The sequence below is a fragment of the Nerophis lumbriciformis genome, linkage group LG28 (assembly GCF_033978685.3).
Source record: "Nerophis lumbriciformis linkage group LG28, RoL_Nlum_v2.1, whole genome shotgun sequence".
Classification (NCBI taxonomy): Eukaryota; Metazoa; Chordata; class Actinopteri; order Syngnathiformes; family Syngnathidae; genus Nerophis; species Nerophis lumbriciformis.
Window position 1 is genome coordinate 27,824,262 of NC_084575.2, and position 12,341 is coordinate 27,836,602.

General features: G+C 41.5%; 1 protein-coding gene across 2 annotated transcripts in view; it reads right to left on the reverse strand.

Annotated features, from left to right (window-relative positions):
• mybl2b (v-myb avian myeloblastosis viral oncogene homolog-like 2b) overlaps positions 1-11,560 on the reverse strand; it is a 30,630-nt gene extending 19,070 nt beyond the window's left edge. For both annotated transcript variants that reach the window (XM_061923985.1, XM_061923984.1), the window contains exons 1-4: positions 11,301-11,560; positions 10,914-11,010; positions 7,641-7,712; positions 7,480-7,572 (exon numbers count right to left, since the gene is read on the reverse strand). In XM_061923985.1, coding sequence (XP_061779969.1) covers positions 7,480-7,572; positions 7,641-7,712; positions 10,914-11,010; positions 11,301-11,320 — 282 coding nt within the window. In that variant the 5' untranslated portion in view covers positions 11,321-11,560. The remainder of the gene's footprint in view (positions 1-7,479; positions 7,573-7,640; positions 7,713-10,913; positions 11,011-11,300) is intronic.
• Between the last annotated feature and the right edge of the window lie 781 nt (positions 11,561-12,341).

The window sequence follows — 12,341 nt, forward strand, 5'->3', positions numbered from 1 at the left end:
ATTCGCACCACAGGGAATGAGAAGTCATCCTTCACTGTGGTTCTAGCTTGCCATGCTAATGGCCAGAAACTTCCACCCATGGTGATATTCAAAAGGAAGACCTTGCCAAAAGAGACCTTTCCAGCCGGCGTCATCATAAAAGCTAACTCGAAGGGATGAATGGATGAAGAAAAGATGAGCGAGTGGTTAAGGGAAGTTTACGCGAAGAGGCCGGGTGGCTTTTTTCACGCAGCTCCGTCCATGTTGATATACGACTCCATGCGCGCCCACATCACGCTGGTTTTTAATATATTATTAAAGTTTGACTGACCTATCTGACTGTTTTTTTGACATTCCCTTTAGCGCAGTTAGATGCGGCTTATAACACGGGGCGGCTTATAGGTGGACAAAGTTTTGAAATATGCCGTTCATTGAAGGCGCGGCTTATAACCCAGGGCGGCTTATGGTGCGGAAAATACGGTATGTCTAAAACACAAAGCGATGCTATCGCTCTTGAAATTACGAGTACCGTATTTTCAGGACTATAAGCCACTTTAAATCCTGCCGCCTTTGTAACGGCGCGGACAATTTATGAATTTTCCTAGCCATAATGTGTTGTGTTCAAAAAACTGTTTCCATATTACGCTTGTCTGTGCTATGGCGCCACCTCTTGGACGAGTTTGCACACCATAGCGTTTCTGCTCGAAGGATTCCTCATCCATCACTCCAAGCAACATTTGTAAGTTTTTCAATATAACTAAAACAATTAAGATGTCCGATAATGGCTTTTTTGCCGATATCCGATATTCCAATTAGGGATGTCCCGATCCGATATTTGGATCGGATCGGCCGCAGATATTTGCCAAAAAATGCGTATCGGCAAGGCAAAATGCCGATCCAGATCCAGTTTTAAAAAAAACTCCGGTCCGTGTTTTCCAACGCACAGATTTAAATAATACATTCCACTTTTCTGCTGCTCCCTAATTTCCGTTCCGCATTTTCCAGCACACCTTTAACACAGCCACAGGTCTGTGGATTCTCACGCAGTTGCTTTTAGCTGCTGGCATTACACGACAGGCTCTTCTCACTCTTTCCTGTGTCTCCCTCTCACAGACAGCAAGCGCACCTTCTTACACACGTCACATACTGTCACGTCATACGTCACATACGTATACGTCCTCCCCGAGCAGAGAGGTAGCAGCATGGCTAACGTTAGCTGTGATGCTAGCGCAGCCGTGTGACCAACGTTCCCTCTCAGGTGCGCGCCTGTGCAATTGCGTCCTCTGCGCATAGCAATTATATGCCACGCACAAAATCAAATAAAAAAAATAAGCGCATAACAATTTTCGACACACGGACACGACAGAGAAAACAGTTTTCGTCATCATTGTTCAAATATTGTGACGTCTGTCGAGACGCTTATCTCCATTCGGTGCCACACGCCCACACCATCAAAATGCTGAGGCAAAAATTTCCACATCAACACCGTATGAAAAAATTTGTGATTTTTTTAGTTGTGATTTCCTTCTCTGCATGAAAGTTTAAAAGTAGCATATATTAATGCAGTAAGAAGAAGAATGTTTTAATGTAGACATGCAAGCCTTGACAGAAAATTTTGAAAATCAAGACTACATTTCCTGCAAATGGGTGCATTTCTACCCTATATTTTAACTTTAGATTTATTCTCATATCAAACTCTTTTGGCTGTCTTTTTGACACTTACATCCGGCGCCCCCCTCCACACCCTGGATTATAAATAGTGTAAATAATTCAATGTGATTATCTTGTGTGATGACTGTATTATGATGATAGTATATATCTGATAGTATATATCTGCATCATGAATCAATTTAAGTGGACCCCGACTTAAACAAGTTGAAAAACTTATTCGGGTGTTACCATTTAGTGGTCAATTGTACGGAATATGTACTTCACTGTGCAACCTACTAATACAAGTCTCAATCAATCAATCAAAACACATAGAATCATCATACTGCTGTGATTATATGCATCAAGTGTTCATTCAAGGCTAAGGCAAAATATCGAGATATATATCGTGTATCGCAATATGGCCTTAAAATATCGCAATATTAAAAAAAGGCCATATCGCCCAGCCCTAGTTCAATGATGCCATTTCTGTTTGTCATGTATAATTGAGTCTATTTTGTGTTTATCCTTGAATAAACAGGTCAGTTTCTTGTTACCAACCATTGTGTATTATTCAAATTCCCCTAATTCAGCTGGCTAGTTGTTATCAAGAGTACTAAAACCCTTTTCATCATGATTCTGACAACTAAGTAGGCTAAATAACTTTAAACTTTAACACATGCTCGGATAGGCCAGTATCGGTCAGTATCGGTATCGGATTGGAAGTGCAAAAACAATATCGGTATCGGATCGTAAGTGCAAAAACCAGGATCGGGACATCCCTAATTCCAATATTGTCCAACTCTTAATTACTGATTCCGATATCAACAGATACCGATATATACAGTCATGGAATTAACACATTATTATGCCTAATTTTGTTGTGATGCCCCGCTGGATGCATTAAACAATGTAACAAGGTTTTCCAAAATAAATCAACTCAAGTTATGGAAAAAAATGCCAACATGGCACTGCCATATTTATTATTGAAGTCACAAAGTGCATTATTTTTTTTTAACATGCCTCAAAACAGCAGCTTGGAATTTGGGACATGCTCTCCCGGAGAGAGCATGAGGAGGTTGAGGTGGGCGGGGTTGAGTTGGGGGTGGGGGGGTTTAGGAGGTAGCGGGGGGTGTATATTGTAGCGTCCCGGAAGGGTTAATGCTGCAAGGGGTTCTGGGTATTTGTTATGTTGTGTTACGGTGCGGATGTTCTCCGTAAATGTGTTTGTCATTCTTGTTTGGTGTGGGTTCACAGTGTGGCGCATATTTGTAACAGTGTTAAAGTTGTTTATACGGCCACCCTCAGTGTGACCTGTATGGCTGTTGACCAAATATGCTTTGCATTCACTTGTGTGTGTGAAAAGCCATAGATATTAAGTGATTGGGCCGGCACGGAAAGGCAGTGCCTTTAAAGTTTATTGGCGCTCTGAACTACTCTTTACGTCCGTGTACCACTCCATACAGCGACGTTTTAAAAACTCATACATTTTACTTTTTGAAACTAATACCGATAATTTCCGATATCACATTTTAAAGCATTTATCGGCCGATAATATCGGCAGTCCGATATTATCGAACATCTCTAATGGCAAGAGAAGTTTACAAAAATGGACATCAGTTCCCACTTGCCTCCTAGAAACCCTGGCATCAAGCATGCCAAAAAACTATTTTTAGGTGAATAACGACAATCGCATAGCCACTCATTATTCCTTTTTTGAAATTGTATTTCTATTTATCAGGATTTTTTGAGCTGTGGTCTTAAAATTTGGATCAGCTCTTCAACAGCCTATTTTAGTTCATGTCTACTTGCATTTTGAAGTTCTACTTAGAACCTTCTTAATTAGGATCAAAATGTAGATTCTTGCATTTTTTTCAACTGGTCTTAAAACTTTGATCAGTCAAATCTTTGGTGTCTTGCATGAATGAAAAAACTGACAATGAATCTTTGAAGTCTTTGAAGTATTAAAGACCACTTCACTGAGACACTCTGAGTAAACTGCAGTTTGCTTTGATGAACCCCCTCTTTGATGGCCATTTGAAATGTGGTAACAGACAAATCAGTATTGTGGGCGAGGATAAGTAGATAGCCCAGATCTTGGTAAAAACAAGTGACAGTGCCAAATAAACCGCCACAAATAAATGAATGTAAGCGGGCTTGCTGATATGAGCTGGTAACACTGTAACAACTGTGGGTGTCCCGATACAACTTTTTCCACTTCTGATCCATAGTACCGTATTTTCCGCACCATTAGCCGCACCTAAAAACCACAAATTTACTCAAAAGCTGACAGTGCGGCTTTTAACCCGGTGCGCTTTATATATGGATAAATATTAAGATTCATTTTCATAAAGTTTCGTTCTCGCAACTTCGGTAAACAGCCGCCATCTTTTTTCCCGGTAGAGCAGGAAGCGCTTCTTCTTCTACGCAAGCAACCGCCAAGGTAAGCACCCGCCCCCATAGAACAGGAAGCGCTTCTTCTTGTACTGTAAGCAACCACCCGCCCCCGGAAGAAGAAGAAGGGCGCGGTGCATTCTGGGATATGTGACGTTTCATTTCCATTTGTGTGTTTATGTAAAGACCCCAAAATGGCTCCTATTAAGTGTGTTGTCTGTCTAATTATAAATAATGCAGACGAGGCGTGTTAACTGAGTTCTCAACGTTTACTCACAGCGTGCTCATAACCACATTCTAACTCCCAGCATACAACAACGCTTCTCAGGGCTACCGCGCATGCTCGTAACTATCGTTGCATGCTGGGTAGTGTAGTTGTTATATTTGCTAGCTCATAACGTCACATTAAGAGACACGCTTACGCGCTTAATTCAATACTCGCCGTCATTCCGGGTGGATTGACAAAAGACCTCCAGCCGCTAGATATTGGTGTCAACAGGGCATTCGAAGCTAGACTGCTAACTGCGTGGGAACAGTGGATGACGAAGAAGCGCGCGGTGCATGCTGGGATATGTGACGTTTCATTTCCATTTGTGTGTTTATGTAAAGACCCCAAAATGGCTCCTATTAAGTGTGTTTTCTGTCTAATTATAAATAATGCAGACGAGGCGTGTTAACTGAGTTCTCAACGTTTACTCACAGCGTGCTCATAACCACATTCTAACTGCCAGCATACAACGCTTCTCAGGGCTACCGCGCATGCTCGTAACTATCGTTGCATGCTGGGTAGTGTAGTTGTTATATTTGCTAGCTCATAACGTCACATTAAGAGACACGCTTAATTCAATACTCGCCGTCATTCCGGGTGGATTGACAAAAGACCTCCAGCCGCTAGATATTGGTGTCAACAGGGCATTCGAAGCTAGACTGCTAACTGCGTGGGAACAATGGATGACAGAAGGCGAACACACCTTCACTAAGACAGGGAGGCAGCGCCAGACGACGCCAACATCTGCCAGTGGATCGTAAATGCCTGGGCAGATATTTCGGTCACAACTGTGGTCCGAGCTTTCCGGAAGGCAGGATTCACAGAACTGCTGGATAACAGTGACACTGACTCCGATGACTTCGACGAGACGGAACCGGCCATTTTGGATCTCACATTTGCCCAACTTTTCACTTCGGACACCGAAGACGAAGGATTTACGAATGAAGAATAACTTCAGAAAGTGAGCGCTATGTTTATTTTGTGTGTTGTGACATTAACGTTCGAGCAACATTATGTTGCTATTGCTCTGCACTATTTTGAATTTTACTATGTTTGTGATTGCACATTTGCGTACATTTTGGGACAGAGTTGTTAGAACGCTGGTTTTCAATATATTATTAAAGTTTGACTGACCTATCTGACTGTTTTTTTGACATTCCCTTTAGCGCAGCGTAGGCGCGGCTTATAGTCCGGGGCGGCTTATTGGTGGACAAAGTTATGAAATATGCCATTCATTGAAGGTGCGGCTAATAATCCGGTGCGCCTTATAGTGCGGAAAATACGGTAACTAATAATAGAGCCTTTACATCGGGTATTGGCCGATACCGATATTGATCCGATATTAGCACGGATCATACATACTATATTACTTCGTAGTGTGGAATGTTAGAAAAACACACTTATTACGTATGTCTAGCTTGTGTGCTATTTTTTGCCGAGCTGTTGTGTAGCTGCTCGCTCCTGGTAGCCTATAGGAGATTTTAAATGCAAGTAGGGTTGTACGGTACACCGGTACTAGTATAGTATCGCAGTACTAATGAGTCAAAAACGGTACTATACTCTGTTTGAAAAGTACCGGTTTCCAATGTATTTAATTTTTTAACGGGCATGACGGCGCGCCATCACGTCATGACAGGTTTACGAGCAGAGGAGCATGTTCGGCAGCGCACAATCACTGAGTATTGTTGCGTTTTGGACCAGTTGTTCCTCCCAGGGAATTCAAGTCACAATTCGCTCCCAAGCTCTTTACGACACTTAAAGCTGAGTTGAAAAACCACCAGAGACAGAATAGGTATTTTGTTGTATATTTTCAAAGCTTTGCCAATATACATTTTAAGACCAGTCTAACCCTAGAACATTCTATCGCGCCTCCCAAAATGGTCTGTCTTCCCAACGCCAAAAACCCCTCTTTCCTTCCCCCTCCCTAGCCATAATACAAGCACAACGTCTCCCTAGCCATAATACATTCCAAAGAACTCAAGGTTAACACACACAGTATACTTGCTGACAGAGCATCAAGAGAAGAAATGGAAAACACGAGCTGTTTTCAAATATGACTAAGAAATAAAAGAAGTACAACTTAAATTCGGATATATGTAAATATCTGCCTCCGACGGTACTTACAAGCAGACACAGTGTGTAGACAGAAAAGGGAGAATGGACGCATTTTGGCCTAAAAACTGAAGATAAACGTGAAGCTATAACACTGAAATGCCCTCAGGAAGAGGTGCTTTAAGACATGGCTAGCTAGCGGCGAACGTCCATCCGCAGTCGGCAGTGTTGTAGCTAATTCTAAATCACTAATCCTCACCTCCATGGCAACAAATAAAGTGAGTTTCTTACAAGTATCACCCTTGCAGGACGAGGAATAGCTAAACATGCTTCACTACACACCGTAAGAGGATACGATAGCTAACCGCTAACAAAAGCTAGCCCGCCTGAATGTAAACAAATGCCATGAGTGGATCTACACCTGACATCCACTGTAATGATACCAAGTACAAGAGCGTATCTCGCCGATACTACTACGATTAGATCAACATTTTTTATCGTCACAAAACCTTTTTTAATATTCATATTATGTTTATAAATTCAGGAAATACGTCCATGGACACATGAGGACTTAGAATATGACCAATGTATGACCCTGTAACAACTTGGTATCGGATCGATACCTACATTTGTGGTATCATCCAAAACTAATGTAAAGTGTCAAACAGAAGAATAAGTGACTATTACATTTTAACAGAAGTGTAAATAGAACATGTTAAAACGGAAAATAAGCAGATATTAACAGTAAATGAACAAGTGGATTAATAAATCATTTTTACAGCTTGTCCTTTATAATGTTGACAAAATAATAGAATATAAATGACACAATATGTTACTGTATACGTCAGCAGACAAATTAGGAGCCTTTGTTTGCTTACTTACTACTAAAAGACAAGTTGTCTAGTATGTTCACTATTTTATTCAAAGCCAAAATTGTTGCAATTGCAATAAGGAACACATGTTTAATGTACCCTAAGATTTTTTGTTAAAATAAAGCCAATAATGCCATTGTTTGTGGTGCCCTTCTTTTAAAAAAGTATCAAAATACATTTTGGTAGCGGTACCAAAATATTGGTATCGGGACAACCCCAAATGCAAGCACTGATATCCAATATCGGAGCAGTAACAACATACAGTACCTTGTCGTCCTCCTCTTTAGTCCAAGGGCCTTTAATCAAGTCGGGATCCAAAACTTTAATCCAGCGGTGTTGACATTGGTGTTCAGTGTGATTCTGAACACAACAACGGACAATCAAGACGGAGCCGAGCCAAAAAAAAGAAGACCCTGCCATCAACTCACAGGTATGTGCGCGGCTACTTCCTTCCAGTCGCTCTGTCCACATTTCTGAACCAGGGCTTTCAGCTTTTCATCCTGTGGGCAAAGATAAACGACTTTTGAATGTTTTGAATTTCTGTGGGACCCGTTTTCATTTTTTTATTAAAAGAAAAATGATACAATTAATTAATTTTTCAAACAGACTTCCTGAACCGTCACTGTAGACACCTTTCACCTTTGATCACTAAATACACTTTTAACTGCTGCTGTGACCCAAGGTCACCTCCATATTTATACTGTTGACTGTCAATCAGAATGTGCAATAATGTAATGTTACTTACTGTGCCTTGTATATACAGTAACATGTTTTTATTTTTATTTTAGCTAAGTACCGTGTGACTTGTTGAAGGGTGGACTAGCAAAGTAAGATTTTCATTGTACGGCAAACTGTCTGTTTAACTGTGTATATGACAATAAACAATCTTGAATCTGACTTTGGCTCATTTTCAACAAAGAACATATATCAGAATACATATTTAATGACCACACACCATACACTCCCCCCTACATTTTTCTATTACATATAAGTTGTCCGGGTCCACTGGACCCGGGGCTAATAGAAGTGTGGAAATTGATGTTGTGTAACACACACACACACACACACACACACACACACACACACACAGCAGGCCGAGACAGGAGGAGGACAGAGTGTAGGTACACAGAACATCAGAGGGTCAAATGTGCGACAAAATGAGAGCAGACAGTGTTGACAAACAATGTTGCAACTAGGGCTGCAACAACTAATCGATTAAAATCGATTATAAAAATAGTTGCCGATTAATTTAGTCATCGATTCGTTGGATCTATGCTATGCGCATAGGCTACTTTTTTTTATTTATAAACTGCAACATTTACGAACAGCTGAGAAACAATAATCAAAATAAGTATGGTGCCAGCATGCTGTTTTTTTCCAATAAAATACTGGAAAGGATAGAAATGTAGTTTGTCTCTTTTATCCGATTATTAATCGAAGTAATAATCGACAGATTAATCGATTATCAAATTAGTTGTTAGTTGCAGCCTTGTGTGGGAACCGCAGGTGCAGAAACACAAAAGAAGAATCCCTGTGGGATGCAGAAACTGGCAGAGACATTTTCCATGCAACGTTACTCAGCCAGCGTTTGTGGGTCTGATGGACCCGTTGCATTTTGTGGCTTTTAATGCCTCACAATCAAACGCTTTTATGTTAAAATACTGAACAGAGGTTTATTGGGATGAGGTAAACATCTGTTCAGTATTTTAACATAAAAGTGTTTGATTGTGAGGCATTAAAAACCACAAAATGCAACGGGTCCATCAGACCCACAAACGATGGCTGAGTAAACGACAATAAGAACATTACACAGGGGTTAAAGGCCTACTGAAACCCACTACTACCGACCACGCAGTCTGATAGTTTATATATCTATGATGAAATCTTAACATTGCAACACATGCCATTTAGCTTACTAAAGTGCAATTTTAAATTTTGCGCGAAATATCCTGCTGAAAACGTCTCGGTATGATGACGCTTGCGCGTGACGTCACGGATTGTGGAGGACATTTTGGGACAGCATGGTGGCCAGCTATTAAGTCATCTGTTTTCATCGCAAAATTCCACAGTATTCTGGACATCTGTGTTGGTGAATCTTTTGCAATTTGTTCAATGAACAATGGAGACAGCAAAGAAGAAAACTGTAGGTGGGAAGCGGTGTATTGCGGCAGGTGTTGTGCCGGATAACGCACCCCCGTCGTAGAATGCACCCCCTGACTGTTGTGCCGGATAACACAGCCGGTGTTTCATTGTTTACATTCCCGAAAGATGACAGTCAAGCTTTACCATTGGCCTGTGGAGAACTGGGACAACAGAGACTCTTACCAGGAGGACTTTGAGTTGGATGCGCAGACGCGGTACCGTGAGTACGCGTGCAGCCGCGGCTTCCAAACATTTGATCGCTTGCCCGTACGTGCGTGCCGCTATGTACATGTCACGTACGTAACTTTGGGGAAATATATGTGCTGTATGAACTTTGGGGAGGTGAACGGTACTTTGGGCTGTGGGATTGAGTGTGTTGTGCAAGTGTTTGAGTTGTACTTGTATAGCGCTTTTCTACCTTCAAGGTACTCAAAGCGCTTTGACACTACTTCCACATTTACCCATTCACACACACATTCACACACTGATGGCGGGAGCTGCCATGCAAGGCGCTAACCAGCAGCCATCAGGAGCAAGGGTTAAGTGTCTTGCTCAGGACACAACGGACATGACGAGGTTGGTACTAGGTGGGGATTGAACCAGGGACCCTCGGGTTGCGCACAGCCACTCTCCCACTGCGCCACGCCGTGTATTACGGGCGGCTGCAGCAACACAAACACAGCCGGTGTTTCATTGTTTACATTCCCGAAAGATGACAGTCAAGCTTCACCATTGGCCTGTGGAGAACTGGGACAACAGAGACTCTTACCAGGAGGACTTTGAGTTGGATGCGCAGACGCGGTATCGTGAGTACGCATGCAGCCGCGGCTTCCAAACATTTGATCGCTTGCCCGTACGTGCGTGCCGCTTTGTGCATGTCACGTACATAACTTTGGGGAAATATATGTGCTGTATGAACTTTGGGGAGGTGAACGGTACTTTGGGCTGTGGGATTGAGTGTGTTGTGCAGGTGTTTGAGTTGTATTGGCGGGTTATATGGACGGGAGGTGTTTGTTATGCGGGATTAATTTGTGGCATATTAAATATAAGCCTGGTTGTGTTGTGGCTAATAGAGTATATATATGTCTAGTGTTTATTTACTGTTTTAGTCATTCCCAGCTGAATATCAGGTCCCACCCGCCTCTCACAGCATCTTCCCTATCTGAATCGCTCCCACTGCCCTCTAGTCCTTCACTCTCACTTTCCTCATCCACAAATCTTTCATCCTCGCTCAAACTAATGGGGAAATCGTCGCTTTCTCGGTCCGAATCGCTCTCGCTGCTGGTGGCCATGATTGTAAACAATGTGCGGATGTGAGGAGCTCCACAACCTGTGACGTCACGCTACTCGTCTGCTACTTCCGGTACAGGCAAGGCTTTTTTTTATCAGCGACCAAAAGTTGCGAACTTTATCGTCGATGTTCTCTACTAAATCCTTTCAGCAAAAATATGGCAATATCGCAAAATGATCAAGTACGACACATAGAATGGACCTGCTATCCCCGTTTAAATAAGAAAATCACATTTCAGTAGGACTTTAAGTCAAATGTGTCACCTCACCTCCTCCTGTGTCCACTTGACTTTGACTTTGGCACCTTCTCTCAGCTCTGCCACATCAGAGTCGGTGTCAGGATGCATGCTGTCCTCCCCATCCTCCCTGAGGACAGATGGGTCATTTCAAAGACAACCTCAGGAGGAATCGTGTTTATGTATTCAACATTTACATGAAGGCAAGCCACAAAAACAAGAGCCAGTTAGGCTGGCCGGAAAAAGGGCGGCATGCTCAACAGTCAATGAGGTCACAAGCTCTTTTACAATAAGTCAAAATAACATGAGACAAGCAGCTTTCTTATTCATAACGTCGAAATTGGCAATTTTAAAGAGTTGGGAGTCTAATGAGTCGTGCCGATTATTCGGTTCATCCGGATGACAAAGTTAGCAACTTACCCGCGCAGCCGCCAGGACATTTTGTCCAACCTTTTTCTGTTGTTTGCCACCAAACAGCTCGTCTCGCGGCCCCTTTCACGTCATGTACACAAACGTTGTATTTTTCTTCGAATGTCCGTGTCAAGAGTGGCTTTTTTGGAGCCTGGGTGGATGTTTAGTTTTAACGGCTAACGTACCGAGGCAGCCGTAGCTCCGCGCCCGACTGTGCGCGCTCCTGGATTTCTATCTCGCGCCCTTCCTCCTCCACTGAAAGCCAACGAGTGACGTCACTGCGCAGTACGTATGCGCGTAAGAGATCAGGCTGGCTGGGTTGAGGAGAGCGCCGAGTTTTGGCGTAGCGGTCAAATGGATGAATTACACACTATGAGGTGAAAAAAACTGATAAAAATGAAAAAAAATGTGAAAAGGAATTTGACCTTTGCAACCTCATTATACTATTGGCTACGTTTTATATTCATAAATGTAAGTTTCTCAATACCTGACCTGTTTTTTGTGCCTTTAAATACATTTTAGAACTCTACATTAAAACACTCTCTACTGCTAACAACCAAAAAGCTGTGAAAACGATGATGCTGTGTCCATCCATCCATTTTGTACCGCTTGTCCCTTTCGAGGTCGCTGATGATGCTGTGTTCCAAATTTAAATTATTTACTGAACTTGTGTGAGCCTATGGACCCCCGACTTAAACAAGTTGAAAAACTTATTGGGGTGTTACCATTTAGTGGTCAATTGTACGGAATATGTACTGTACTGTGCAATCTACTAATAAAAGTCTCAATCAATCAATCAATCAATGGCTTTGCACTTTGTTTTATATATATATATATATATATATATATATATATATATATATATATATATATATATATATATATATATATATATATATATACACATACATATTAATATGTATATATATATACATATATAAATATACATATATATATATACATATATAAATATACATATATACATATACATATATATATATACATATATACATATGCATATATATACATATATATATACATTTATATACA